General features: G+C 32.4%; 1 protein-coding gene across 1 annotated transcript; it reads left to right on the top strand.

Annotated features, from left to right (window-relative positions):
- Positions 1–6,603: 6,603 nt before the first annotated feature.
- Positions 6,604–26,142, top strand: LOC131844802 (aminopeptidase N-like). The gene is made up of 15 exons (XM_059193766.1): positions 6,604–7,067; positions 8,640–8,798; positions 9,442–9,777; positions 10,527–10,710; positions 11,541–11,694; positions 13,753–13,834; positions 14,627–14,810; positions 17,250–17,445; positions 20,036–20,181; positions 21,643–21,777; positions 22,753–22,924; positions 23,199–23,373; positions 24,209–24,355; positions 24,966–25,044; positions 25,872–26,142. The coding sequence occupies exons 1-15, from the start codon at positions 6,604–6,606 to the stop codon at positions 26,088–26,090; spliced, it is 2,832 nt and encodes a 943-aa protein (XP_059049749.1). The 3' UTR covers positions 26,091–26,142.
- Positions 26,143–27,993: the final 1,851 nt, after the last annotated feature.

Genomic DNA, 27,993 nt, shown 5'->3' on the forward strand with positions numbered 1-27,993 from the left:
AAGATCAAAATCTAGTGCCAAATCCAAATACGTGAATAAAAAAATATTGTTATGAAAATGCCATAATTCAGTGGCTTATCAGTGATAAAATCTGATAACGCATACGTAATCTGTTATCTGACATCTGTTTATCTGGAATTATAATAGTACTCTTGGATTGGAATTTTTAGAGTTTTAAATGGAAATTGTAATATGGGAACCTTTTTGTGCGGTTTTATTGTCATAGGACAGAAAGATATGATATAGATTAAAAAAAATAGTTTTTGATACTGTTAGGTAAATTTTATTGGTTATGGTTACAAGAAAATTGTCTTTTTGGCGCCGGTGTCGGAGAGGTTAAAGGGTAATCGTCTATCATGGTATGGGCATAGGAATGAAGATCATATCTTAAGGAAGGTTTTACATAAGAATGTGGATGGTTATAAGGGCGGAAAGACCGAAAAAGAGATGTGAAAAGATGATATGGTACAAAAGGGAGTAAATAACGAGATGACTGTGAACAGAGATGAATGGAAGAGATAAACATATTACGCCGATCCCAAATAAAATATTGCGTCTCTGTGAATTTTCTACCGCATATATCACGGGGAGTGTTCTGAGGAATTGTTCGGATTAATGCCAGCTGCTGAGTTTCACCATCGTACCACCCGCCAGAAACTGAAATACCATCCTGATCATGTGGATGAATGGCGGTCTTCCACAGTGCGGTTTTCTAGAAACTTTTTGCTTCGCATAACCACATTGTAGAATCACAGCAATGGTATTTCCGAACCGATACGATATTGAAACCTTCAAGAAAAGAGCTTATTCCTTTTTAAAAGGCCGACAACGTACTTGCAATTCCCCTGGTGTTGCGGGTGCTCATGGGCGGCGGTAATCACTTACCATCAGGTGAGCCGCAAGCTCGTTTGTCCCCTGTGTTATAAAAAAAAATTTAAATTAATGTTTGAAATATAGAGATTAAAAATATGGTAAAAACTAAGTACATTACACAGTTGTAATTTAATACTTTTGGCATCGGCATCTTGTAAATATTTTGAATTACAAAGCATTGTTATCATGAAAGAGTTTGCTATAATTTTGACGTAGCCATGCTACGTCATAGATATAATGTAATAACCATAGGTTAGGTTTATACACGTAAGATCATTACATTATTACAGTATTACACAATGCTAATCATGGAATAATTAATCAAATTATACCTAGAAATTAATCTAAATTCGAAATCACCAGAGTCATCTTTGGACTAACGTAATAAGGGCGATGCACTCTGTTGCTATTTTTCACTTCTGTTAAGTAACGCCATCTTGTAGCATCTCTGAAATACACATATTCGCTTGCTTCATGAAATAAAGTAGAGTATAGACGATAATTGGTAACAATTCCGTTAGGTGTCCTTCTTCGTTTATTTTCAATATTATATTCTATACTGCATTTATAAGTGCAATATTAACTGATTAGAAACAATTTGAGCGACTATTTATTTAGTCTGGATACAAGGCCTTTTGTGATCAAATGCACTTTTTTTCATTAGTATCCACAGATAATAGGTCCGTTCCCCTGTTAATACGTTCTTTTTGTATTCATGTTCAACCTTATAGTTCTCATTTTATGGTGTTCCGCATCAGATGGACTTAACTGTATTGTAGTCATAAAGTAAAAACTCTACAAACGGGATATTTTTCAATCACAACGAATTTATTAGAAAATTTAAAAAAACATCACAACACAACCATTCATTTCCCACTATTTGATCTTATCCAGTGATTGAGAGACTCCAGATGGGGAATATTCTACTCTTTGGGGAATTTTGTATTTATAAGCAAAACTCCGTGGGAATAAATGTTTTTGGGAATTTATCAATATTCTTTATTGCACAGATAATATAAAGATATTACAATTTAGAGACAATGTGAGCAAAGGTGGACTTATCCCTAGAAGAGATCTCTTCCAGTCAACCTAAAACAGTGGGATATGTGGTATTTATGTGGGGAAGAAAATTATTTCATTTATATAAATGATCCAGCACATAGCTCTAGTTCTGTTGGTCGCAGGTTGATTTTCTCAAGATACAAAAATTCATATTCATGAGTATGATTATTTATATTAGAGTAAGTGTTTTCTTTATTTAATAATAGAAATACTAAAATATATATTCTTTATTAAATACATACATATTCATATTATGTATGTATTTAGAAAGAAATTTATATTTTAGTAATTGTATTATTTGTTTCATAACTCCTATATCATATAGTGTAGTGTCAATAGTATAAGCTCTAAGTTTTGAGTGAATCGTTAGATTTATTTTTATTTATATAGTATTATATATATTTGTACATAATACAAATCTAAGTTCAAAGGGCTCCTTATCTGTTTATACGATATAATTTCGACAAATATTATTATCTACTTAATCATTATGAATGTTTGTTTTTGGTAAATAAAGTAGTACTGATAATATATTTAATTGAAGTACAATAATGCTACCACAGAGTTCAGTAAACAATAGCATATTTAAGCACTGTATGTATTGTAGTTTATCCCGAATATATATACAGAATGGTTAAATATTAATTTATAAAAGTCTTAAAATTTAGTTAGTTAATACGAGTATTTTAGAAAAGAAGCTGTAGTGAAAACTATTCGTATATTTGTCACACTACTCACTATACATTATACATTTATACACTCAGGGATCATCATAATCTCATAAAATGTCAATAAATATTACATATTCTATTATCTATTAACAAGGGGTGGCCACAGGTTCACCCGCGAGAAATTTATAGTCCATGTGTTATTTTGATGTAGCTAACATTATTGTAAAGTATTATTAAAATGCATTCAGCAGTTTTTGCGTGTAAGAGTAACAAATATCCATGCAGTCACACTAACAAACATCCGCGTATATAATAATAATAATAATAATCTCAGGACAATTCACACAGCGCCATCTAAACCCAAGTTAAGCTAGCTAAAGCTTGTGTTATGGGTACTAGATTACTGATACAAATACATGGATAATTTTTTTTTTCGTAAATACATACATATTGTACATAGAAAATACCCAGACTGATACAAACAATTATACTCATGAATACAAATGGTTGTACCGTGCGAGGAATCGAACCCACGACCATCGGGCTCAAATAAAATAATATAATATTAATATGTAATACTATGTTATCTGTGATATTAGTAAGATCGCAAGAAAATAATTTTAGGGTCTAGTAATCATAGTAAATTATTAATATTATGACGACCTCGGTGGTCTAGCGGTCAAACACACCGTTTTACGACCGATGGTCGCGGGTTCGATCGCAGGAAAATATATTGTATTCATGAGTATGATTTTTTGTATCGGTCTGGGTTTTTTCTATATATAATATGTATGTATTTACAAAAAAAAAAAAAAAATATCTATGTATTTGTATCAGTTATCTAGTACCCATAACACAAGCTTTAGCTAGCTTAACTTGGGTCTAGATGGCTCTGTGTGAATTGGCCTGAGATTATTATTATTATTATTATATTAAGAAAGAGCATAAATAAAAATAAAATTATTATTATATAAATATTGTTATCCTAGCTGAGCCATCAACTTCAACTGCATCACACTTATCATACCGCCCTTTTTACATAATATATTTTTAAATTATAGTCTATGCATTCTTCTCATGTATAAGCAATGTTACAGTAAAGTTTTATCAAAATCCGTTCAGTAGTTTTTGGGTGAAACAGTAACATTCAATACTCACAAAGTTTTGCATATATTATGTATTATTAAAGGATAACAAGATCTTTTGATAATTTTGATTAATTGAAGATATTTTGTTTGACTTGACTAATGTAATGTGTATATCTGTTTTTATTTTTGTTTTTATTATTACAGTACCTTGTGTGTGTGTGTGTGCCTTTAACGTGAATAAAAAATCTTATTAATCTATATATCTTATTTAATTACTTTTTTGTATGTATCCGTATTCTATTCCATTTTCTACTATTACCTTTTTACCCCCATTTGAGATTTTAAAACCAAAGTTCACTGGATACATCTATGAACCCCCTGTTGTTTTGATTGTAATTATCTCTAATTTAGATTACTTTATTTTAAGTACAAAAAAAATGTGATAACAATAATTAAGTGGCAGATATTTTAGCAATAAATTAACTTGTTGATTATATGAATGGCGATTGTACTAAATCTATATAGAAATTCAGGGTGATATATATGTGACATCCTAGTCCCCGATGACTATAGTTCAATTCGTGTAAGTATATATGCGATGATTATCCGATTCAGATAGATATATTATATATTATTATAGATAGATAGAATATACTTTATTGGCAACATACAGTAAAGAAGAGGCATAAACAATTTAACTATTCAGGTTATTAGAAATAGATTTTTTAATATACATATTTGGAATGACAATTGAGTGTATTGAAATGATCAAGTAGGTATTCATTGTTAATTTCAATGCATTCATTATAACTTAACTTACACCGATCCCAAGTAAATAGGATAAGGAAGAAGCAGATGATCATGGCAGCTTAACTTTAATTTGATAATGTATGGTACGATATTTAATTATAATATTTCCAATTAAAATCTATGTTTAGTATCTCGACTTGTAATTGAGTGATCACCAAAACATTGTCGTTATTTTTTTAATATATAAGTATCTATTGCATTTTTGCCAAGAGAGCCGTGCCTGATACTTCTAAATACAAATTATTGATTAACCTATGTATCTAAGAAGTCTACCTGTTATCTACTTTCATTAGTATTAGATATAGTTTTATTTTAAAATCTATTGTAACTACAGTAACCTGTTTTGGATAACTTTCAATCTCATCCCACCATCATCATCATCATCATCGTCATAGACTAATGCGCCACACAATTATCGTGCACTGGAAAGAGCTACATCTTTAAAATTACTTGCTCATTTTATTACGTATTGAATGTAAATTCTACATATTAAATTGATGTTTTAATAATTTTATCATACCAATATCTCACGCCGATATAGCCTGGTATTTCCATTTATCTTCGGCTTATCAATTTACTATCGCGCTAAAATATATCTCGTTCTACATACTTCATAGATAAGCAAACAAGTGTATCTGAGAAAATATTTATTGCGTAAAAGTGTTTCGAAATGAATAGATTCATATAGGCTAGAATATATATATAGTCTAGATGAATAAACTCAAAAAAAAACATTCATGAATGAAAATCTTTTTATTGCTCGTATCATACAAAAAACATTTCATAATGTAATATGTATACAAATATATAATAAAATTGACGTGTGCTGCTCATTATTATTAGTTTGTTATGTCATTTCCATTATTATTACGATTTTTTCATTATATTTTAGCGTCACCTCACTCTGTCTTTTCTTCTCTTTCTCTTCTGCATAAAGGTTGTTTGGAAGAGATTACATGAGCGATAAGGCCGCCTTTTCTACCTATTACTATTTCACATGAACTGAAAATTAAAAAAAATAAGACAATTCTAATTCGTTACGCTATACAGATCATCGCGAGATGAACTGTGCACGAGATGATATGTAGAGCAAAAAAAGATATTTACGTTCACTATGTGATCGCTCCACAGTTTCAATGATGTTCGAATAATAAAATTTTTGTTTTTCAACTGACTGGAATTGAACCAACACTAAATATTAAGCGAACCTTGCTTCATTACATTATTGATAACAGCAGATAAAAATTCACAAACTTTTTTGGTTATAAATTGTTTTTGTAAATAATGTAATATTTAATGTAGATACAGAAATATTAATAGGTACTATTATTAAGAAGTACTTAATTATTAAACCTTATATATGATGTTATAAGGTTTTATAATTAAGTAAACCATTATTGGCAGATAAATAGTGTTAGTTGTATGGCGTTATTATTAAAGATGTACTATATATATTATTTTTTAAAAGATTAGAACTAATTGAACAACAATTATAATAATAAAAATGTACAAATTGAGTTTCTTGCCAGATGTCAGCTAAAGTTAAAGCTAGCCGATGCAAATGATAGAGACAATGATAAAAAAATATGACTTGCAAAAGTGGTTGGTAGTGTCTTATATGAATAATATTACCTTGACTACTTATGTATTATATGTATGACATAGTATGTTTTATTTGAACGCATCAAAGAAAAAGAAAATTGGAGGGATGGATGAAATAAGGTCAGTTAGTCCACCATAGCAAATTCACAGGGAATTAATAGTTACATAGGGATGAATTAACAATTAATTCAATGCATGTCAACGTCGTAGTCTAGTGGTTTACTATCCAACATAAGGTCGAAAAAATGAATTATAACAAATATGTATTTTTTTTATTTCTGACAAATCTCTCCGAAGAAGCCAACACCGACATAAAAAAAAGTATTACGAGAGACGTGCGGTAGAATTGCCAACTGCGGTTTCGAATTTGAAGCATAAAGTGGGCATATCAAGTGTTACGTCATTGAAAGCGACTGATTTGAAATAACAGTAATTATGTATATATATATATACATATATGTATATAGTACTGATTGAAGTTTGAACTTTTTTTACAGATGTTATTCCTCGTATTCCTCAGCATATTGGGCGCTATCACCGCCGTACCCATAGCTATTGAAGATGTAAGAGCCAACTCTCAGAACCCCTATGCACTTCCAAACACATCCTTCCCCACTTTCTACGATGTCCGCTTGTTCTTCGACCCAAGCAATGAGAATTATTTCAACGGAATTGTCACTCTTAGAGTTATCCCTCGAACTAATATAACCGAAATAGTCCTCCAAGCTATGGAACTAGAGATCGAATCCGTTACAATTTATCGTGTCACTGATTTCGATCGAGAAGAGGATTTATTCGAATCGTACAGCTATTCGAATGAAACCCATTTGCTGAGACTTAACTTGACCAGGCAAATTGGACAGACTCAACCGCATGAAGTTAATATCAACTACGTTGGCCATTATGCAGACAATATGTTTGGAGTTTATCTGTCTACTTATGAAGATTCAGAGAGAACTGTGTAAGTATTTTTTTTTGTGTTTGATACGATAAATAAGCTGACGCTCTACTTGATGTTAAGCGGTAATTGTCGCGTATATACGTGAATAGCACTGCCACATCACGTGATGTATTTAATACCACACGTTGCCTTTCCAGAGATCTAAGGACAAAGAGGTTATGCTTGTTGTAATGTAATCTATACAAAGCAGTAATATTATTTTGCTAAACTATATAGCTATAGACTTTGAACAATGCCGTCTGCGTAGTTATTTCTGTCTTACCTATTTCGTCAAACAGCTTGTTATAAAGAATGACATAATTCAAATAGCATAACATAGCTTATAAAGCTGTTTGGAGGCAAAAATTTTGTGTGTTCGAATTTGTGCAGTACAAAAGTCACGTGATATCACAATTTGTCGTCTAGCTCGGCCACATAACGTGTAAAATCTATTGCACCCTTACTATATTCTATTCTATGAATAATTTATTGATTTAAACTACAACCACTAGAATAGTATCCTGCTTTCACTTGTAGCTCTTTTGCCTAAAAACAGTATCTACTCAAGTAACTAAATTAAAAAAAAAACAGTAAGAAGTTGCATAGGAATAACGATGCATATATTGCGTAGGAATGACGAAAAGTTAGTAGTAATCACAGTATTCAAAAATTTTAAACTAAGAACACATTCTATTCGACCAGTTTAGCGATGTGCATTGTGTGTGATGTGCAATGTGCATTTTGGCGCCAAAATAAAGTTGCTTCTTAATTCAAATTCTTATTAAAAAATAGTATAGTATTGGCGCGTAAATATCTTCTTGAGATATGTTTATTTTGTGTATCATTTAGAAGAAAATATCGTTTGTTTTATACTATACGATACGCCATATTTTCAATATTTTTTTACTTTCAATGATTTAAAAGATACTTTACGAATATTTAAGTTTGCCTCAATTAAAAGAAGAATATAATTTTTATGTTAAATAATGAAGGATCTTCTTTTTAAAACTATTGATATGCATAGTAATGTAATATTGAATTGTTTGTATGAATATTATGTCTTTATTTATTTTTGAATTAATATGTGCGAAGGATACCAATCTATACAAAATATTACTGGCAAATAGGCCGTCAGGAAAAATTTTAACTCAGATTCATACAAAAGTATTTTAGTCTTAGTGATAGAAAGAAATTAGTATTAATACTCTGTGGTCTTACGTTATTATTGGCAAATATAAAAGCTTAAAAAAATCCTTTATTATTAATTTCTTTAAAGATGATAGGATTCTGTTTTGATATAATCAATACAGATTACAGATTATACGACCTTGGTGGTCTAGTGGTTTAGCACACTGCTTTACGTCCGATGGTCGCGGGTTCGATTCCTCGCACAGCATAAACATTTGTATTCATGAGTAACATTGTTTGTATAGGTCTGGGTGTTTTCTATGTATAATATGTATGTATTTACGAAAAAATATCTATGTATTTGTATCAGTTGTCTAGTACCCATAACACAAGCTTTAGCAACCTTAACTTGGGTCTAGATGCCTTAATTATTATTATTATTTATATTGACATTGTTTTTTCTAGAAAATTGGTGACCACACAAATGCAGCCGACTTTCGCGCGCAGGGCGTTCCCTTGTTACGACGAGCCAGGTTACAAAGCTATCTTCCGAACTACTCTTTACGCACCTCATGCTTACCCCGTCGTACTATCCAATACTCCAATTAGAAGCCGACTAAACCAGTGAGTATAGACTAAAAGCTTTATTTTTTTAAAAAGATGCATTATTTATTTTACTTTACAAAAACAAAGTAAAAATATAAAAAAATATAACTTATCCTCTCTTTTTATACCGCATCCATTCTCATGATTATAATCTATCTTCATATCAAACATCATTAAGACCTGTTCAGCTGATTATTTCTGAAACATTAACAAGAAGACAGACAGAGATACCTTCGTTTTAATATTAGTATGAGCGTCATGGCCAAGTAACTATGAATTATAAGGAAGAGGTAGTTAGATCGAATCTGTCAGACACAAAAATAAAATCGATTGTTTATGTTGGTCATACTATTTTCTAAGTAGGTATATTAAGCATATTTATAAAAAAAAAGTATCTAAGTACATCTATCACTTGTTTAGTACTCATAACACAAGCTCTGCTTCTATTGAGATTACATGGCAACGAGTAAATTCAGACTTAATTATCAATACATAAAACTAATAATTATAGTAGACATATATATTGTTCCTATTTTAAATAAAGTAAAGGCAGTTGAAAATTAAAAACTAACTTTTTTATTTACATTATCTGGTTTCCGCTAGATTACATGTCGCTAGTAATAGAACCAAAGAGGTTCTAATAAAAATAAATCGTTTTCAGCCCAGAAGTAATAGGATACGCGAAACACGAGTTTGAAGATACACTACCGATGTCAACTTACCTCTTGGCTTACCTCGTGTCAGAGTTCCAGTATATTGGTAACGTCGACAGCTATGGCAACGTAACACAAGACGCCATATATAACATACCGTTTAAGGTATTCTCACGACCAGGAACTCAGGACACTGCAGAGTTTGCGCTGGACTTCGGCCAGAAGAACATGGTAGCCTTCGAGAATTATACGGAATTCCTATATTCGTTCCCCAAACTTGATAAAGCCGCTATACCCGATTTCACTGCCGGCGCTATGGAAAACTGGGGATTAGTACTGTACAGGTATGTTGTATAGTATTCACTTAATTAGTATCTATCTCTATGTTATCTTCTATAATAATAGAAGAATTATAATAACACCGGCAAAAGCTGCGATAATAGCGAAAATAATAATAATAAAAAGAAGGGCTACTTTTTTTTTCCGAAATATGAATTATTTTATATGAAATAAAGGTATTAACCTCTCTCGACGTTTCGACTAAGTTGCACTAGCTGTGGTCACGAGTTGACTGAAGTAATAACATTATTAATGTCGGTAGGTAATTTAATTGGACAATCTAGTGACGGTTAGTAGTTGAAAAAACTGTTGGCACCTACTGCTGTAGACATAGCTGTTACTCGAGTCAACTCATGATCATGGCTAGTGCAAGCTAGTCGAAACAGCTAGAGAGGTACCTTTAATTAGCTCTAGCTGTACACGTGATTTTTCTAAAATAATAGAAATATTCTAAAATAAAAGAAGCCTAAGTTACTTTAGTTATCTGCCAATAAAAGTCAGACAGACATATAAAAATTGTAAAAAAAGTTTATTTTGGTGTATGTACCGTATTTATATTCATAAGCTACATGCTTATGAATATAAATACGATACATACACCAAAATAACGATTATTTCAATATTAAAAACAGGCACTCTAATTTTATTTATATGTATAGATAAAATTATTCATATTAGGACAGTTAACAATATACTTTATATGTATTAACCACGAAAGTTTTAAATAAACCAATGGTTTACATAAAATTTACAGGGAAGCAGCTCTTCTGGTGACCGACGGAGTTACCACAACGTCCACCAGACAGAACATTGGTAGGATCATCTCCCACGAGAATGCTCATATGTGGTTCGGGAATGAAGTCAGCCCCGTTAGCTGGACTTACACTTGGTTGAACGAAGGCTTCGCTAACTTATTCGAGAGTTTGGGTACAGACTGGGTAAGTTGGCTATTCTGTTTATGATATATCAAATTGCTGCATTTGTCTAATACACAAATTATAAAAAAATATTACTACATTTATGCTATGTCAAATAGTTCATGTGGCGTACTGTGGTACACAAATTATAAAAACATATTACTTCGTTTATGCTGTGTCAAACAGTTTATGTGGCGTAATATGGTACACAAATTATAAAAACATATTACTACGTTTATGCTGTGTCAAACAGTTATAGTGGCATAATACACAAATTATAAAACTAGCTGTTCTCACGACTTCGTCCGCGTGGAATTTAACTTTATTTACCTAAGTTACTCCTTATTACATCAACTATCTGCAAAAAATGTCCCGTCAAAATCGGTCTAGCCATTTCAGAGATTAGCCAGAACAAACAGACAGAGAGACAAAAATTGTAAAGAATGTTATTTTGGTGTATGTACCTTATTTATATTCATATGCATGTAGTAAAAAACTGTTATTTCAATATTACAAACAGACACTCCAATTTTATTTATATGTATAGATGTATATACATATAAATAAAATTGGAGTGTCTCAATTTTATTTATATGTATATGTAAACAGTCCCAGTCAGACAACTAATACAAATATATAGGTATTTGTATCAGTTGTCTAGTGTCCAGAACACAAGCTTTTGCTTGGTTGGTTGGCTAACTTGGGTCTAGATGGCGCTGTGTGAATTGTCCTGAGGTTATTATTATTTTAATGACCATGACTACTCAATACACTCGAACTACTTAACTCCTTCAAAACTCCAACCTTCACGCCCTAGGAATTGCAGAATACCAGTGTCAGTATTGTTACAGGTGCTACCAGAATGGCGTATGATGGATCAGTTCGTGATTGCGATGCAGAATGTGTTCCAGTCGGATGCTGTATTGACTGTCAATCCTATGACTCATGTAGTGCGCAGTCCATCGGAAATATTGGGCACTTTCAATGCTGTTGCTTACCAAAAATGTATGTAATTGTATTATAATTTATTACGGTCGGACTTGATGGTCTAGCGGTTTAACGCTGTCTTATGTTGGTCGCGAGTTCGATACCTCGCACGGTACAAATATTTCTATTCATAAGTATGATTGTTTGTGAGTAATTCAATTGAGTTTCTTACCAGTTCCTCTCAATTGAATCTATATAGATACTGAATTGGACGGTGGGGAAAAAAATATTCATATGAGGCTAAAATGTCCTACAATGATTTTTTATTTTGAATTTATATTGTACCTACATACGTGTACTTTGTATATATATTATGTGTAACTAATTATTTACAAAAAAATAATATTTATGCGTTTAAATCTGTTGTTTAATACCCATAATACAAGCTCTATTCAGCTTGGTGTCGTGAATTGTCCTCAGATATTATTATTATTAATGAAACGCCACATATCGTGGTAATTTAATAATCTACATACATCCATACGATCTTATAATGATATTATAGAAACGAAAATAAGATAAACTGTATAACCAGGACGGATATTGGCTGTCGTTTATTTCAAGAAAAGTAGACGTAGTTATGGATAAATTTAACTTTAATTAACACATTTTCTAAAATTAGACTTTAATGTCAATAATTTAATGTGGCTTTTCCAATTTTGGTAATTTCTGAGATGTTTTGAATAGATTAACCATTATTATACTAAGTATAGATATACTTTCATAGATATGAAATGTTCTTTTTTCTTAAACGAACACTTATTGCTCTGACTTCAAAATAGAACAAAACTGGAACTTTCTGGTTTGAAACAGCGGGAATATCCTACTGAAAACGCGACGGATGGTCACGTTATCAATACATTATTACGATTACTATCAATATCATCTTTTGAGTGTTTTAGAGGTTGTTATCAGTAAAAATATGATTCAGATGTACCAACCTTTATCGATATTGTGAAATTGACAACACTCATCTTTGTGTGATGCATGAATCGTCTGTGTTACTAATACGGTTTAAAAGATTTTACACGTCACAAAAACAGTCTCGGACGCCAAAAAAGAGGTGTTTTTCAAACTCCTAGTTTCAACCTATATTTCTTACTTATTATAATGACATCTTGTTTCAATAAAGTGAAAATATAAAATAGAGTTAAAAAAAACTTATTTTAGATTTTATGATTTTACATCAGAAACATATTGTAGTCATTACAACAATGCAATCGATTTAAGAATCTCCATATTTTTTTTAATCGATTATTAAATTTCATCACTAATCACTAGCGACCGTCATATTTGAACTTACTCTCGTTTTATGCATATCATCTTTCACACAATGAATCTCATGAATTCTATCTTCCATAAAAAAAATAATCTCTGACATTCTCAATTAGCCATGAATATATATTATATATTACGGCCCGCGAGCCAGCTGCAGAGCAGCAACAGGTCGAAGTGACCTAACTGGTTAAGGTAGTAATATTATTATTACAAAGTAGTCCCAGACAGCTCGGTTTCAGAGGAGCTTCTACCCGCGTACACTTACATTGTGGAATGAACTACCTGCCGATGTTTTCTCGAGAGCCTTCAATATGGAGTTTTTCAAGAAGGGTATATTAAGGTTTCTTATGGGTTTGAAACGTGATACTGAAGCTTACTTGATATTTAAGCGTCCAAAGGAGACAGTAACCGTTTACTATCAGATGGGCCGTATTTGTTTGCTACCATTGTATTATAAACAAAATGAAGTATATAATTTCAGCCGAGAGGAAATGACTGCCGAAATTAGACTCTGACTCGGGTACTATTATTATTATATTTTTTTATGGATGATAATGGAATGGTGCACCCGCCTGCGCTAACTGTTTACGCTGGCGGGGCACCAGTGGAGGATGATGAGATGAGCATAAGGTCATGTCAGTTAGACGGTTTCCAGGGGAATCATGTGGAGGTCAACCTGACATGGTACATTGCTAGCAATAGATTTAAAAATAGTCCACATTACTAACAATCCCCTAGCCCCCCCCCCCCCCTCCCTATATTCATTGCTGTATTTTACATTTAACACTTTGATTTCAGCTGGCTCTGTTATACGCATGACGCAACATTTCTTGACCCCCGAAATATTCCAGTTGGGACTGATCAAATATATAAAGGACAAGTAAGTGCCGTATATATAAATAATTTTCATGAAATAACACATTTTTAAATAGCATAAAATGACGATCTTTCCACTGTTGTTCGCTTAGATCTTTGAAACTACGCAACGGATTTTATTGAATTTTTAATTCATAGGTAGATCGATTCACGAGGACGGTTTATATCTATAACTAGCTGTACTCGCGACTTCGTCCGCGAAGAATTTAACTTTATTTTTCTAAAATAAAAGTAACCTGTAACTTAGTCTACTCCTTATTACATCCGCTACCTGTCCATAAAAGTCCTGTCACAATCGGTCCAGCCATTTCAGAGATTAGCCGGAACAAACAGACAGACAGACAAAAATAGTAAAAAATGTAATTTTGGTGTATGTACCGTATTTATATTAATATGCATGTAAAAAACGATTATACAAATCAATCAATCTCAATATTACAAACAGACACTGCAATTTTATTTATATGTATACCTGTGTAAAGCTGAGGTGGGTAGTTAGTAATCTATAAAATACATAAGTACGCAGAGGTTCTTTTTGAAAGATTTTTGACTACCTGCCGGACGTTGTGCTATAAAAAATTGCATTCGAAAATTAACCTCTCTAATATTACACGCAACTTTCTTATTATTTCTTTCATAGGAACTTTCTCCTGATAATAACGAATACGACGATGATACGTAAAAATGTATTGAAGTGTTTATATCAGTTGTGTAGTACCCATAACACAAGCTCTGCGTACCGTGGGACTAGATGGCGCTGTGTTAATTGTCCAGGGGTAATTGTTTTTTTTTTCAGCGCTCGTAAAGCTGCGGTTCCCCAGGATTTGTTTACGGCTCTACAGGAGGTTGTAAATGAATCGAATTACACAATACCGTTCTCCATCACTGAGATATTAACAAGGTGGACCACACAGGGCGGATTCCCAGTCATGAACGTCAGGCGGTCTGCACCGCTAGCTAACTCCTTAACTTTAGATCAAGTAAGTTTTATTTATTGTATCTTTCTTAGGGATGATAATGGTTTCTTAAGGGTCGGCAATGCACATGTAACTCTCCTGGTGGTACAGGCATCCATAGATTACGGTAACCGTTTACCATCAGATGGGCCGTATGCTAGTTTACCACCTGGGTGATATAAAAAAATGGAATAGTGCACCCGCCTGCGCTAACGGTTTACGCTACCATTGGAAGATGATAAGATGAGTATGAGGTCAGGTCAGTTGGCCCGTCGTGGTAAATTCACCATGATTGTATCACGGTTTCAAGGACCGAGCAAGAAAGAACCGCGTGGAGGTCAACCTAATAATGTACGCAGCAATAGGGTTATTAGTCCACGTTACTAACAATCCTATTCTCCCCTTTTATTTATTCCTAATTAAATAATACGTCCATATACATATAGATACAATTTTTTTTTCGTAAATACATACATATTATGTATATATAATAAATGTTATTCTATTCTATTCTATTCAAATTATACATAGAAAACACCTAGACCGATACAAACAATCATACTTACATAATAAACATGATCATACAAATGTTTGAACCATGCGAGGAATCGAACCCGCAACCATCGGAAGTAAGGCGGTGTGCTAAACTACTAGACCACCGAGGCCGTCATATATATACATAAGTAAGATATTAGTAAGTCAGTTTTATTGTGTATTAATCTCACGATTAATTAAGTTTTATTGTATTTTAATCTACTAAACAGATATCTATAATTTATATTGTTTTAATCTTCTGATTATGTTATTTTTATGACGCTATATTCTTTATGTTTCCTAGTAATACATCGAATTGAGGTTACATCTAGAAGTTACTGTCCAATGATTCGTGTACTGTACTCAATATTTCAATCCGTGTACTGTAATCGAGTAGGGAAAAAATTTAATTATAAAAAAAATACGTTCATAAACGGATAATATGTCCTACATTAATAAATTATTTTTTAATTTGAATAAGAAGATACAAAAGTAAAAAAGTTTTACCAGCGTCTATTTTTCCTGCCTCTTACAACATTGGGTCTTTCAAGTCAAAAGTGAATAGGCATTATTTGAGCTTGCGTAATAGCTTAGACCACATCATCACTTAACATCAGGTGAGATTGCGGTCATACGCGCTCAAATTTTAATATAAAAAAAAAAGTTTTTGAAATTAGATTAAGTACTATACTTTTAAAATCTAAAATTGATGAACGCGGTAGTCTAGCGGTTTAGCACACCGCTTTGCAAACATTTATATTCATGAGTTTTATTGTATCGGTCTGGGAGGACATTATGTATGTTGGTATTAAAAAAAAAACTAAGTAATTATATCAATTGTCTAGTATCTACAGCCAGTTTATTTGAAATGTATATAGTAAATTGTATGGGTATAATATCTATGTCTAACATTATTTTATTAAAAAAAACTTAATGCACAAATACAAAAAAAAGGTGCATGTGGCAGACTTAACACCATAAGGTATTTTCTCAGAGCAAACAGAGATTGGAGGGTGGTACATGAAATAAAAAATAATAAAAGTAATTAGGTATAATTATAATAAAATTCATAAATTGAAATATATATCCAAATGTACATCCAAATGACTTACGTATGTAATAGCTACTACCTTAATTGTATCAATAAGAACCTAAATTTAAAGACCTTAAAAAATATAATATATAATAGCTAAAATATATTATTAAAAGGAGTTCCTTTAGGCAAAGTTCCGAAGATACTGGCAGCGTTCCTTCTTTGAATTGCTAGACTAATTCTTTGTCCGAGGTAGCTGCCAGCTCTTCGGTCTTCTGTGATGGCGACTAACCTTTTTGTTATTTCTATATCCAAATACATACATACTTAAATAAAAATAATCATAACCTGTAAAAATTGATTAAGTACTACAACGACGACAATAAAGAGAGAACACACAGTGTTCCGAACGATATTTACTATACATAATATTTACATAGGTATATTAATATCAGCCCCCACAGGACATGTGCCCTCTGCAAGCATTATTTTTATTATTTTTCATATTGACAAGATGTGATCTAAATATACGTACGTTGATACATATCTAATTAAGTAACTAAGTGTATGTATGTATGTATTTAGTAGTAATAGTGATATATCTTCTTATATATAAAATTCTCGTGTCATAATGTTAGTAACCATACTCTTTCCAAGCGGCTTGATCAATTTTATATGCATATTCAGTAGGTTTGAGAATCGGCTACTATCTAGTTTTCATACCCCTAAGTGATAAGGATAGGATAAAAATATGTTAGGGGTGGACCCTAAATTTTCACCCTTCTATCACCAACCCCTATTTTTTTATAGCGTTATTAATTTACATGGCACAACAACGTTTGCCGGGACAGCTAGTATATATATAAGGACATTTTAATAATATACATTAATTTCAGGAAAGATTTCTACTAGACAGGAGCCAACAGTCCAACGACCGTTGGCATGTACCAATCAACTGGGTGCTGTCCGATGACCCTGACTTCTCCGACACCGCCCCCCAGAGCTGGTACCCCGCCACCTCTTCATCACTCTCAATTGATATCCCTGGACTCTCACAAGTTAATTGGTACATCATTAACAAACAACAAACAGGTAATTTTTGATTTTATAACCCTTTTTTATATATTCGATATTTGCCTCAGTGGTTTAGTGGTTTAGCACAACGTTTTACTTCCGATGGTCGCGGGTTCGATTCCACACACGGTACAAATATATGTAATAATGAATATGATTGATTGTATCGGTCTGGGTTTCTATGTATATTAAGCAGAGCTTATGGGTATTAGACAACAGACATAAGCACACAATTTTTTTTTTATAAATATATATATATTTAATATAAAAAAAATGTGTTATTATATCAGTTGTCTAGTACCCATAACATAAGCTCTACTTACCGTGGGTTTAGATGTCGCTGTGTTAATTATTTATTTTATTTTATTTATTATTTATTATATGACGGGTTCGGTGGTTTAGCTGTAATACATAAATTTTTATTATTCTAATAGTTACGAATACAATCAATTGTTGCTTAATAACATATAAAGGTCCTTCAAAACTAATTAATAATATAATAGCAACCCACTTCAGTCTCGGTTGTCTAACGGTGTAGAGCAGCGCTTTACTTCCGATGGTCGCGGGTTCGATTCCTCACACGGTGAAAACATTTGTATTCATGAGTATGATTATTTGTATTTGTGTTTTCTATGAATATTAAGTATGTATTTACAAAAAAAAAAAAACAAAACCTGAAATCATTTATTCATGTAAGACACATGAATAAATAATTTTAGATTTGATTTGATTTGATTATCAGTAGGAATTGCTAGAATAACAGGAAATAGATTAATAAACAACATGTCTCTAACAGGAAATATTGTAATAAAACAGACGGCGGCAGATAATCAACAAGCAGATAAAAAGTCTGAACTGTAGTTACAGAAATTACGCTAGATACCAACTTCCTGTCACAGATTTGATAAATATATGACGAGATACTTCCTTTAATTGATTATCAAAAAGTATCACAAGAGTCCCAGACTATCACTGTTTGATCTAATATTAAAAATTAATAATAATTAGGTTGCCCGGTAGAGATCTCTTTTAGCGATAAGTCCACCTTTACTCGCTCTATTTAAAGTAAAAAATATATAATAATAATTTTATATATTCATTTAATCTTCAATACACAAATGAAGGTGCACATGTTAGACTTAACAACTTGTGGCGGTTTTCTCCTTGTCAACCATATAGCAAATAGAGATTCATGTTGCACACATGAATCTTTGTTTGCCATATGGTTTACTTAAACAAATAAAATAAAATAACTATGAAGCACATTAAATGTACATAAATATTAGATTGACCATAATTATATATAAATGGCTGTGCCTGTGATTTCGCTTATGTTACATTTCAATAGCATAGAATAGAATAGAAAATCATTTATTCAAATAAAATTAATTTAAACACTTGAATAGTCAACAATGTTTTTTTAACCTACCGCTCATTCGGAAAGTCGTCTAAATATAGCCTATGTGTAATTTTGATGCATAAGCTATATTACTGTACAGTTTCATCAAAATCCGTTCAGTAGTTTTTGCGTGAGTGAGTAACAAACACCCATACTTAGAAACTTCGGGTTTATAATATTATTAATTACATTATATAATATTTAATAAATAATAATGCACACAATCCAGAACAATTCGAACATCGCTATTAAATCTCAAACTAAGCAGAGCTAGTATTATTTGTAGTAGACAACTGGTTGAAATCCTTAGATAGTTATTTTGTAAATACATATCGATTATACATAGTAAACACCCAAACCAAAGTAATCAATCATAACATACATAGTTACCAATGCTTTTGTGGTGCGAGAATTTCGCGACCATTTCTAGTAAGGCAGTTTGACGACGGAGGACAATAAAGAAAATGTACTTAACTATTTATTTATTCTTTTATTCATTTGCATTTCATAATGTTATAATAAAGGATGATATAATATTATTATAAGAGCTATGGACCCTGATGGGCGCAGCAAGCTACAATGAGATACAGTGGCTTTAACAGATTTTAAATATTTTATATATTATTTTTCTGATCGATGTATATATATACATATATACTGATTTTATAATTCATAAGTTATCTGTCAAATATTCATGGACATTATAATAACATTTTTTATAAGTAATTTTTTTAAGTTATGTATAAACATTTTGTCTTCCTTTATATTTTTCAAATATTCGGGTAGTTTGTTGTATATTTTTATCGACATTACCAAAGGACCAGATGAGTGCAAACTGTTATAAGTTTAGAGTCTAAAAGCATTTATATAAGTTGTATCAGTTGTTTAGTACCTATAACACAAGCTGTGCTCAGTTTGGGGCTAGATGGTGCTATTTAAATTGTTCTGGGTTTTATTTTCTACATTATTATCATCATCTGCTTCTTCCTTATCTCATTTAATTGGGGTCGACGTAATATGTTTTTCTCTTCCATTCATCTCTGTTCTCAGTCACCTTGTTTTTTACTCCCTTTCTTACCATATCATCTTTCACACAGTTCATCCATCTCTTTTTCGGTCTTCCTCTAACCGTTATTTTCTATATTATTATCATTTTATAATATTTATACATATAAAATACTTTTCTTACATTTATTGTTCATTCAACAGGTTACTACAGAGTGAATTATGAAATCAGTAACTGGATTGCTTTGTCCAGAGCACTTAACTCATCGTCTGAATATCTAGAAATTCATCTGTTGAATCGTGCTCAGATAATTGACGATTCATTCAATTTGGCAAGGAACGGACGACTCGTAAGTATTAGTTACTAGCTGTGCCCGCGGTTTTACTCGCGTTAAATTTTAATATAAAATATAGCCTATGTGTTATTCTGATGCATAAGCTATATTCCTGTAAAGTTTCATCAAAATCCATTAAGTAGGTTTTGCGTGAAAGAGTAACAAACATCCATGCTCACAAATTTTCGTGTTTATAATATTACTAGTTACTCGTCCCGGCTTCGCACGGGTGTACATGTATTATATACATTTCTCTAGAATAACTTTATATATTAAAATAAAAATCCGTTGCGTAGTTTTAAAGATTTAAGCATACATAGGGACATACAGCGACAGCGACTTTGTTTTATACTATGTAATGATTAAGATTAAGATAACATTTTTAAAGTTTCGTGTTTAATACAAATTATTTATATTGTTAAAACGAATCGAATCTTATCACTGGATTGAACTGCTTGCGACTAAGGTCTCCGTCTAAACTGAGGTCCTCTGATCGCTACTATTATCTCCACTATTAGTGTGAGATTAGAATAGAATAGAATACAAAATTCTTGTGGAGAATTTTCTCTTTATTATTTCTTCGCTAATAGTGGTTGGCAGATTCCAGTGTTGTAAAATGTCAAAATCCGTTGCATAGTTAAAAGAAATAAGATATAGCTAGCTATTGCAGCAACTATATAAGAAAATAAATTAGTGCTGGTTGGTAGTTTGTATTCACAAGTTTGGACTTGTATAATGTGAACTTACAAGGATTGTTTAAAAGAGCAACACGTAAGTTTCTTGCTTATTCTTCTTGTGATGAGACAGCTTTCCGAATAAGCGGTAGATTTAAAAAAAAAATGTTGACTATTTAAATGTGCTTAAATGATGGTTATTTGAATAAATGATTTTCTATTGTATTCTATTCTATCCTATATTAATTACGTCGTAGACTCTTATCAAAGGGATCGTGGCTTTTATGATGGTAGTGGATTCTCTCTGTTATCCTCTTTGATGACAGAGCTCCTTGAAATTTGTCTGTGGTACGGTTTTTGGCTGTACGAGAACATTGTATAATTGTTATATCTGACTAATCGAAAATAAATTTATTATTCTAAATTTGAATTAAAATTTATAGTTCTTTTAGAGTACATTCTTGTATATACTTCAATTCTGTCTTGACAATAGGTTCCTAATATATATCTCAGTACTCCAAGTCTTTTTGTATACACGTCTTTTACCTATACACGTCTAAAATAAAAATACAACAACAATGGACTGCCGTGTAGCAGTTTTTATAAGGTCAATCCATTGCGTTGGTTATCGACCAATTAGCAACTGCATACAATTTTTATTACGGCTAATGTGACCAAAATACTTGAGGATTCTTATTTATAAAGTCGACGATAATCTCTCCCTGATGTTGAGTTCTTTAAGGATAGAAAATTTATAATTTATGTACTATATACATACTATTAAATTATTGTTTTATTCCAGAATTACATCTATCCATTTGAAATTTCTAAATACTTGGTGCAAGAGAAGGACTACATCCCATGGGCCGCTGCCAACGCCGCTTTCAATTACCTGGATGTTGTACTCAGTGCTGCGCCAGTCTACGATTTATACAGGGTGAGTTCATTTTTTAGGAATGAATATAGAATACTTTAACCCATCTGCATTAAGACTGTATGTCCCCGAAACCTCTCCATTATTTTTTTTATTTCGAAACTAGACCTAAACTAACGAACTAGGCTAAACCCGCGACTTCGTCCGCGTGGAATATAACTTTAGTTTTCTGAAATAAAAGTAGCCTTAGTAGTAGTAGTAGTAGTAGGTAGCTGAAGTAATAAGGAGTAACTTCCTTATTACATCAGCTATCTGTCAATAAAAGTCCCGTCAAAATCGGTCCAGCCATTTCAATCTCTGAAATTGAATTGAGAGAGGAACAGACAGACAAAAATTGTCCAAAATGTTATTTTGGTGTACGTACCGTATTTATATTTATATGTATGTAGTAAAAACGGTTATTTCACTATTACAAACAGACACTCCAATTTTATTTTATATATATGTATAGATTTGAGCACGTTTGACCGCAATATCACTTGATGTTAAGTGATGATGCGATCTAAGCGTTACACGCAAGCTCAGATACATTCTCTCTCTTGACTTAAAGATTATAAAAAAAATCTAATAATATCGATGAATGTTTTGTTATGTTATAAGGCAACTAATATCAACGTGTCAGACTATACAGATTTTCTCTAAACGAGTTTTTTTTAATTACTCGTAACTGATAATCTTGATTTCCACCAATAAAAGGACCTACATTTAGCTCCATCATATGAAGAAACCAAGACAGTATAAGAATTAAAAAATATATGCAAGACATTGGAGTTATAATAAAAACTAAACCGTTAAGCCTTTTCTTAGATTACTACGCACAGACAAACAGACAAATGTACAAAACATATAACAATCATTGCTATTGCTATTGCTACGTACCCTAATAATATTTTTCATGTAGCTCTATGTAGCTACCAATTCCTTTATAGTGTAAAAACGTATAAATGAGGCTATTTTTCTGTTTATATTTTCATATAGTATTACCTATTGAACCTGACGGCTCCACTTTTCGTGGAGTTCGGATTCACGGCAGAACCTGAGGAGGAACACGTGACGGCTTATCACAGGAACATCATACTCGACATCAATTGCAGATATGGAAACGCAGTTTGCTTACGAGAAGCCAATAACTTACTTGAAGAATCGAAAAGTATGTAATTTTTTTACTACATTTTTATATGACATTGCTGCAATCAACTTCCAGCAATGGTATTTCCGAACTGTTACTATAAGAAAATCTTATTCCTTCCTAAAAGTCCGGCAATATGCTTGCAAATCCCCTATTGTTGTGGGTGTATGTATTTACCAAAAAAATCTAAGTATTTACATATATAAGATGTCTAGTACATATAACACAATCAGTGCTTACCGTGGGACTAGATGGTGCGGTATTAATTGTAAGAAATAATATGCAAATTCCACAGCTCAATCTATTAACCCTGACATTCAAAACTTGGTGTACTGCTCAAGTCTACGCTCCGGTGAAAGAGAAAACTTCGATTATTTGTGGGGTCTTTTCGCCGCAAGCACTGATTCCACGTTCCAAACCATTCTACTGAACGCTCTCGGATGTACATCCAACGAAGAGGCTCGAACGGAGTAAGTTTGTTTAATGTAATTATAATGACATGTAGACTGACAGACGTGATGGTAATCGTCGTCTATATACATGAACAGCAATATGAACATCACATGGTCTTGTGATTTTCGTGATACCTCTGAAGTGTTGCCATACTTGCGGAGTGGCAACACTGTCTAAGAGGTCTCTACAGAAAGGAATCTCATTAAAAAGGGTCTTTATAGAAAGAGGATTGTTAGTAATTAGGATTACTGGTTCCAATCCTATCAATGTAATATGACCTTCATGATGTCCTCCCTAGCAATCATCAACCATCGTGGTTAATTCCTAATGATTGTTTAGGATGTCTGATTGACCTTTTTCTACCGTCAGCGTATACAGTTAAAGCGGGAACGACCACCTATATATAAATGTAACTCAATATATGTATGATGATCATTAGTCCAGTGGTTTAGCACACCGCCTTACTTGCGGTGGTCGTGGGTTCGATTCCTCGCACAGTAAAAGCATTTTTATTCATGAGTATGATTGTTTGTATTGATCTGGGTCGAAAAAAGTGTATCTGGTATTTTTAATATAAATGAAATTCTGCACTTTACAATTATATATATTTTAACATAGAAACAAGTAATAATCATGATCGTAGCACAGAGTTAGATCAGAAAGGTATGTTTTTTTTTACTTTACAAATTAGAACGCAACCTAGTGTTCTATTTCACATCAGTATCTTCGCATTTATATCAGTTATTAAGTAATCATAACACAGGTTATGCTTAGGACTAGATGGTACTGTGTGTTGTCCTATAGTATTTAATTGTTATTATTATATTATTATAATAAAATATTTTTTTGTAGTTATTTGAACGAAGTCCTCGACGACGATTCACTAGTTAGACAACAGGACAAACATACTGTCATTGTTTCTGTCATCAATGCAAGCCCCGAAAACACAGATGCCGCCTTGGAGTTCGTCATAGAAAACTTTGATTTAATTAAACCCAGGTAAGAAATGCACAATTTTATAAACTCATAGAGAAGAGATAACTATAACAGATAGATATCTCTTCTCTATGATTTATTTTATGTTTATTAACTATAGCAACATATAACTCTACCACTATCGCGGTTTGGCAAATGTAATAGGTAAATATGAAATACCACTGCACGATGAGGTATGAGGCTGCTACAACCTAGGCTAGGTTGTAGCAGCCTCATACATAAACAAAATATCTCCTTTGGAAAGTACACATTCTATCCTGAAAATAATTGTTTCTAAGAATATTTTTCAATTCCTATCCCTGACGAGCCTAGGCGTATTGTAAAGAAGGGTGACCACAACAGATCTATGCGGTCGCTGGATCCATGGTGTGGAAGAGAGGAAAACACAGAGCAATTCCCGGGACTTGTGACCTTGTGCCCTTTTATCTACGTAAGTCAACACTCACCTTCACCGCTCGTGTTTCTCTCCCTCCTCAGACAAGTCTGTTAGGATCCTGCCAATGCAACTTTAGATATATGTTCTCATATAGAACCCACTACAGTATTACTATATATATTATTATAAACAAAGATTATTCGTATTCTGTAAATAAATAACACAATATTTCAACAGGGTGCAGGAACTTAGTGGAACTACAAATATTTTGAATGCATTCTCTAGAAGACTAAATACTCCAGCTCATTTGGAGAGGGTAAGTATTTTTATAATTTATTAAGAGTACATTGAAACATATAGCTCGTAGAATGTCCTTTGGGGTAGAAAGTCTTCGAGTGGTGACCGCGGGCCGGAAGACACTGCGTGGGAATGCGTCCAGCAAGGTGGACCCACGATTTGGTCAAGATCGCTGGAAGGTTTTGGATGCGAGCAGAGTATGATTGATTATCATGTCTGACATATTTGTTCAGCAGTGAACATCTTCCGGGCTCAAATGATGATGATAATGATGACATTGAAATATTTTACTTAGGTTGACTATACAGGTAGCCTTCTGCGACCTCTTTTCCACTTATTCAGCTGCCAAGCATCTTGTTTCGTAAGATGTGTTTTGGTTGTTGAAACCAAATTTTTATATGCTTCAATTATTATACATGTACAACAAAATATTCAAGCATATAAAAGTTTGGTTTAGATTTAGTTCTCCCGAATAGCAAACCTTTTTCTTTACTCAAAGAATCGATCTCCCCAGGTGTCTGTAAAATATTTCTTTAACCAATAAAGTCATATTTTGTTTAGCACATTAATGTAAATTATATATCTACCAGAGTCGTAGTCTGGTTGCCGAACAGTAAACTCTAGGCTTCCAAACTCTATTCATTGTCTGACGCCTCGTTTGGAGGCGATACACGTACAGCAATATGGGCGTTTACCCCACTAGTTATCGGCTCGCAGTGATCAAGCCTCTGCAGTGAATGTTTGTGGTCTAACACATGCTAATAGTAGCATTATTAAATAAAGCAATACCAATCAACGAAATGGATTTCTGTAATATAATATCTAATTCGATAATATATTTCCTAGATCAATTACTTCGAAAGTCGCTATTATGATATCTTCTCGGCTGGAGAACGGGCATCTGTAGCGGCTATCAAAGAAAACGTCGGTGCTTCTATAGCCTGGGCTGAAGATAACTTCAATAGCGTGGACTTATGGCTGAAAGATAACTATGGAAATAGTGCTGTTACATTCACATCTAATGTACTTATGTTACTATTTGTAGTTTTAGCCATTCTGTTCTAATTGTATACACTTGTAACTAGTCCATTCCATGTAATTAATGTATTATATAAGTATTAACATTATTTATTAACAATGTATTTATTTTTATATAAAATAAATGAGGCTTCGGAATCACTGTAAATGTACAATAAAAGTTTTATAATAAAAACGTTACGTATAAAGTTTTGTTGACCATTCATATTTATCCGAAATTTCTGTTTGATTATTTATTTCTTTTTACACTGTTATACACTTTTATACGCCTAAACGACTAAATGCATGGTAATGAAATTTAAAATGAAGATAGTCTGTACCTCATGGGCGATATATGATATCTTTTATCTGAAAAAAAAAGAAAACACAAATCATGGGTAACTGCTAGTAGTAAAACCACTTATAATTCTGTAATTAATTAATTTTATGTTAGCTATATATATATATATATATATGGCTAGTATAGAGTTTCTTCATAAACAACCTTCAATAAAACAACATATATATATATATATAACTTTGAACCTTTTCATGGATTATTTGCTATCGTCGTTTATCAAACATGAACAGTATTTTGTTCTAGTGACTTGCTTAAAGCCAGCGATAAGAAATTTAACTAACTCAGTTAGTTAGTATACTTAAAACTTATTTACTACTTAATAGAGCTACAGAGGATTATACTAATTCATTGTTGCACACAGAATACCTTCGTATATGTTATCTTCCGTTAGTCACTTCTGAGTTCTCCCTCGTTTTTATATCTGTATCTTTATCTGTTTAGCGTAGTGGTTCGTAGTACCAGTGACTTCGTTTCCAACTTCCAGGAGGTTTTATGCCAGAAAAATGGCTGACCATTTTCCTGGTATATCCGAGCATAGTGTAAATATTGGGTTTATAGTATGATACCGAGGTAGACTTTATAGAAAGTCGTGTGCTTAGTCCAGTACTTTTAGCTCGCCTATTTGTATTTTGCTTAGTTACTAAGATGTCGTTAAATCAGTGAAATTACAAGGTTGAAAGGCAGGATACTTTAGTGTTTTGGAATGGAAGCAGAGCAATTAGGTGATAACATGATATCAACGGTGCAGATGTTATGATAGTAATAACCTATCAAAATCAGTCAGTAATCACAGAGCGTCAGGTAAACAGTTTACCCGTGGCGGTTGAAACACTGCCGAAATATCAGGAAATTAACGAAAATAAAACGTAAGATCCCGTGATTTACTAATTGTAAAAGTACTTAGAATAATAAAAAACTTAATAATGAAAAATGCTTGCAATTTACAACAGACGAAGACATTAAGGGTTCTGCCCACGTCTTCCAATTTATATATAAAATCACGGCGACTATTATCAAATGATATAGTACTTATCCGATATCTGACATTAAATCGAGTTTTGTTCGACTTCAACCTCTTATTGACACAATCCTGAAATCTGATCTTGTCTGCTATCTCACGCATTTCCACTTAAAATTAAAAGAAAGAACTTCGTTCCAATTTTTGCATTTAGTACTGGAACAAACAGCTTGTTAGCATGTAGTTAGCGATAAACAGTCTATAGTTGGTAAAGTGTAAAGTATAAATATTTTGTTTTCTCAAAGAACTGAAAATAAATAAACAGTGACAATGAAGCTTGTAACAGTGTTGTGTATATTATGTATAATTGCGTTTTGTGGAAGTATACCAATATCTATTAGAAATGAGGATACTTATTATATGAATACCAATGTTCTTGATGAAGAATTGAAAGGTAGTAAAGTATATAATAAAGTGGGTAATGATTTCGAAACGAATGAAGACACAGAAAAACCAGAAAATGGAAATATATCGAATTTAACGGTCAGACCTGGTATGCATGTGACCAAATACGATGTAAGAATTGTCCTCGATGTAGGTAATGGGACTTTCGATGGAGTTGTGGAAATGGA

Source organism: Achroia grisella, unplaced genomic scaffold (genome assembly GCF_030625045.1).
Source record: "Achroia grisella isolate CSIRO2021 unplaced genomic scaffold, CSIRO_AGI_Agris_v1 utg413, whole genome shotgun sequence".
NCBI classification, from domain to species: domain Eukaryota; kingdom Metazoa; phylum Arthropoda; class Insecta; order Lepidoptera; family Pyralidae; genus Achroia; species Achroia grisella.

Bases quoted from the DNA above. Each gene is read 5' to 3' on its own strand.
- LOC131844802 (XM_059193766.1), top strand. From the start codon at position 6,604: ATGTTATTCCTCGTATTCCTCAGCATATTGGGCGCTATCACCGCCGTA. The intron at 8,799-9,441 runs GTGAGTATAGAC...AATCGTTTTCAG, and splicing joins ATTAGAAGCCGACTAAACCA to CCCAGAAGTAATAGGATACG. The intron at 24,356-24,965 runs GTAAGAAATGCA...ATATTTCAACAG, and splicing joins TTTGATTTAATTAAACCCAG to GGTGCAGGAACTTAGTGGAA.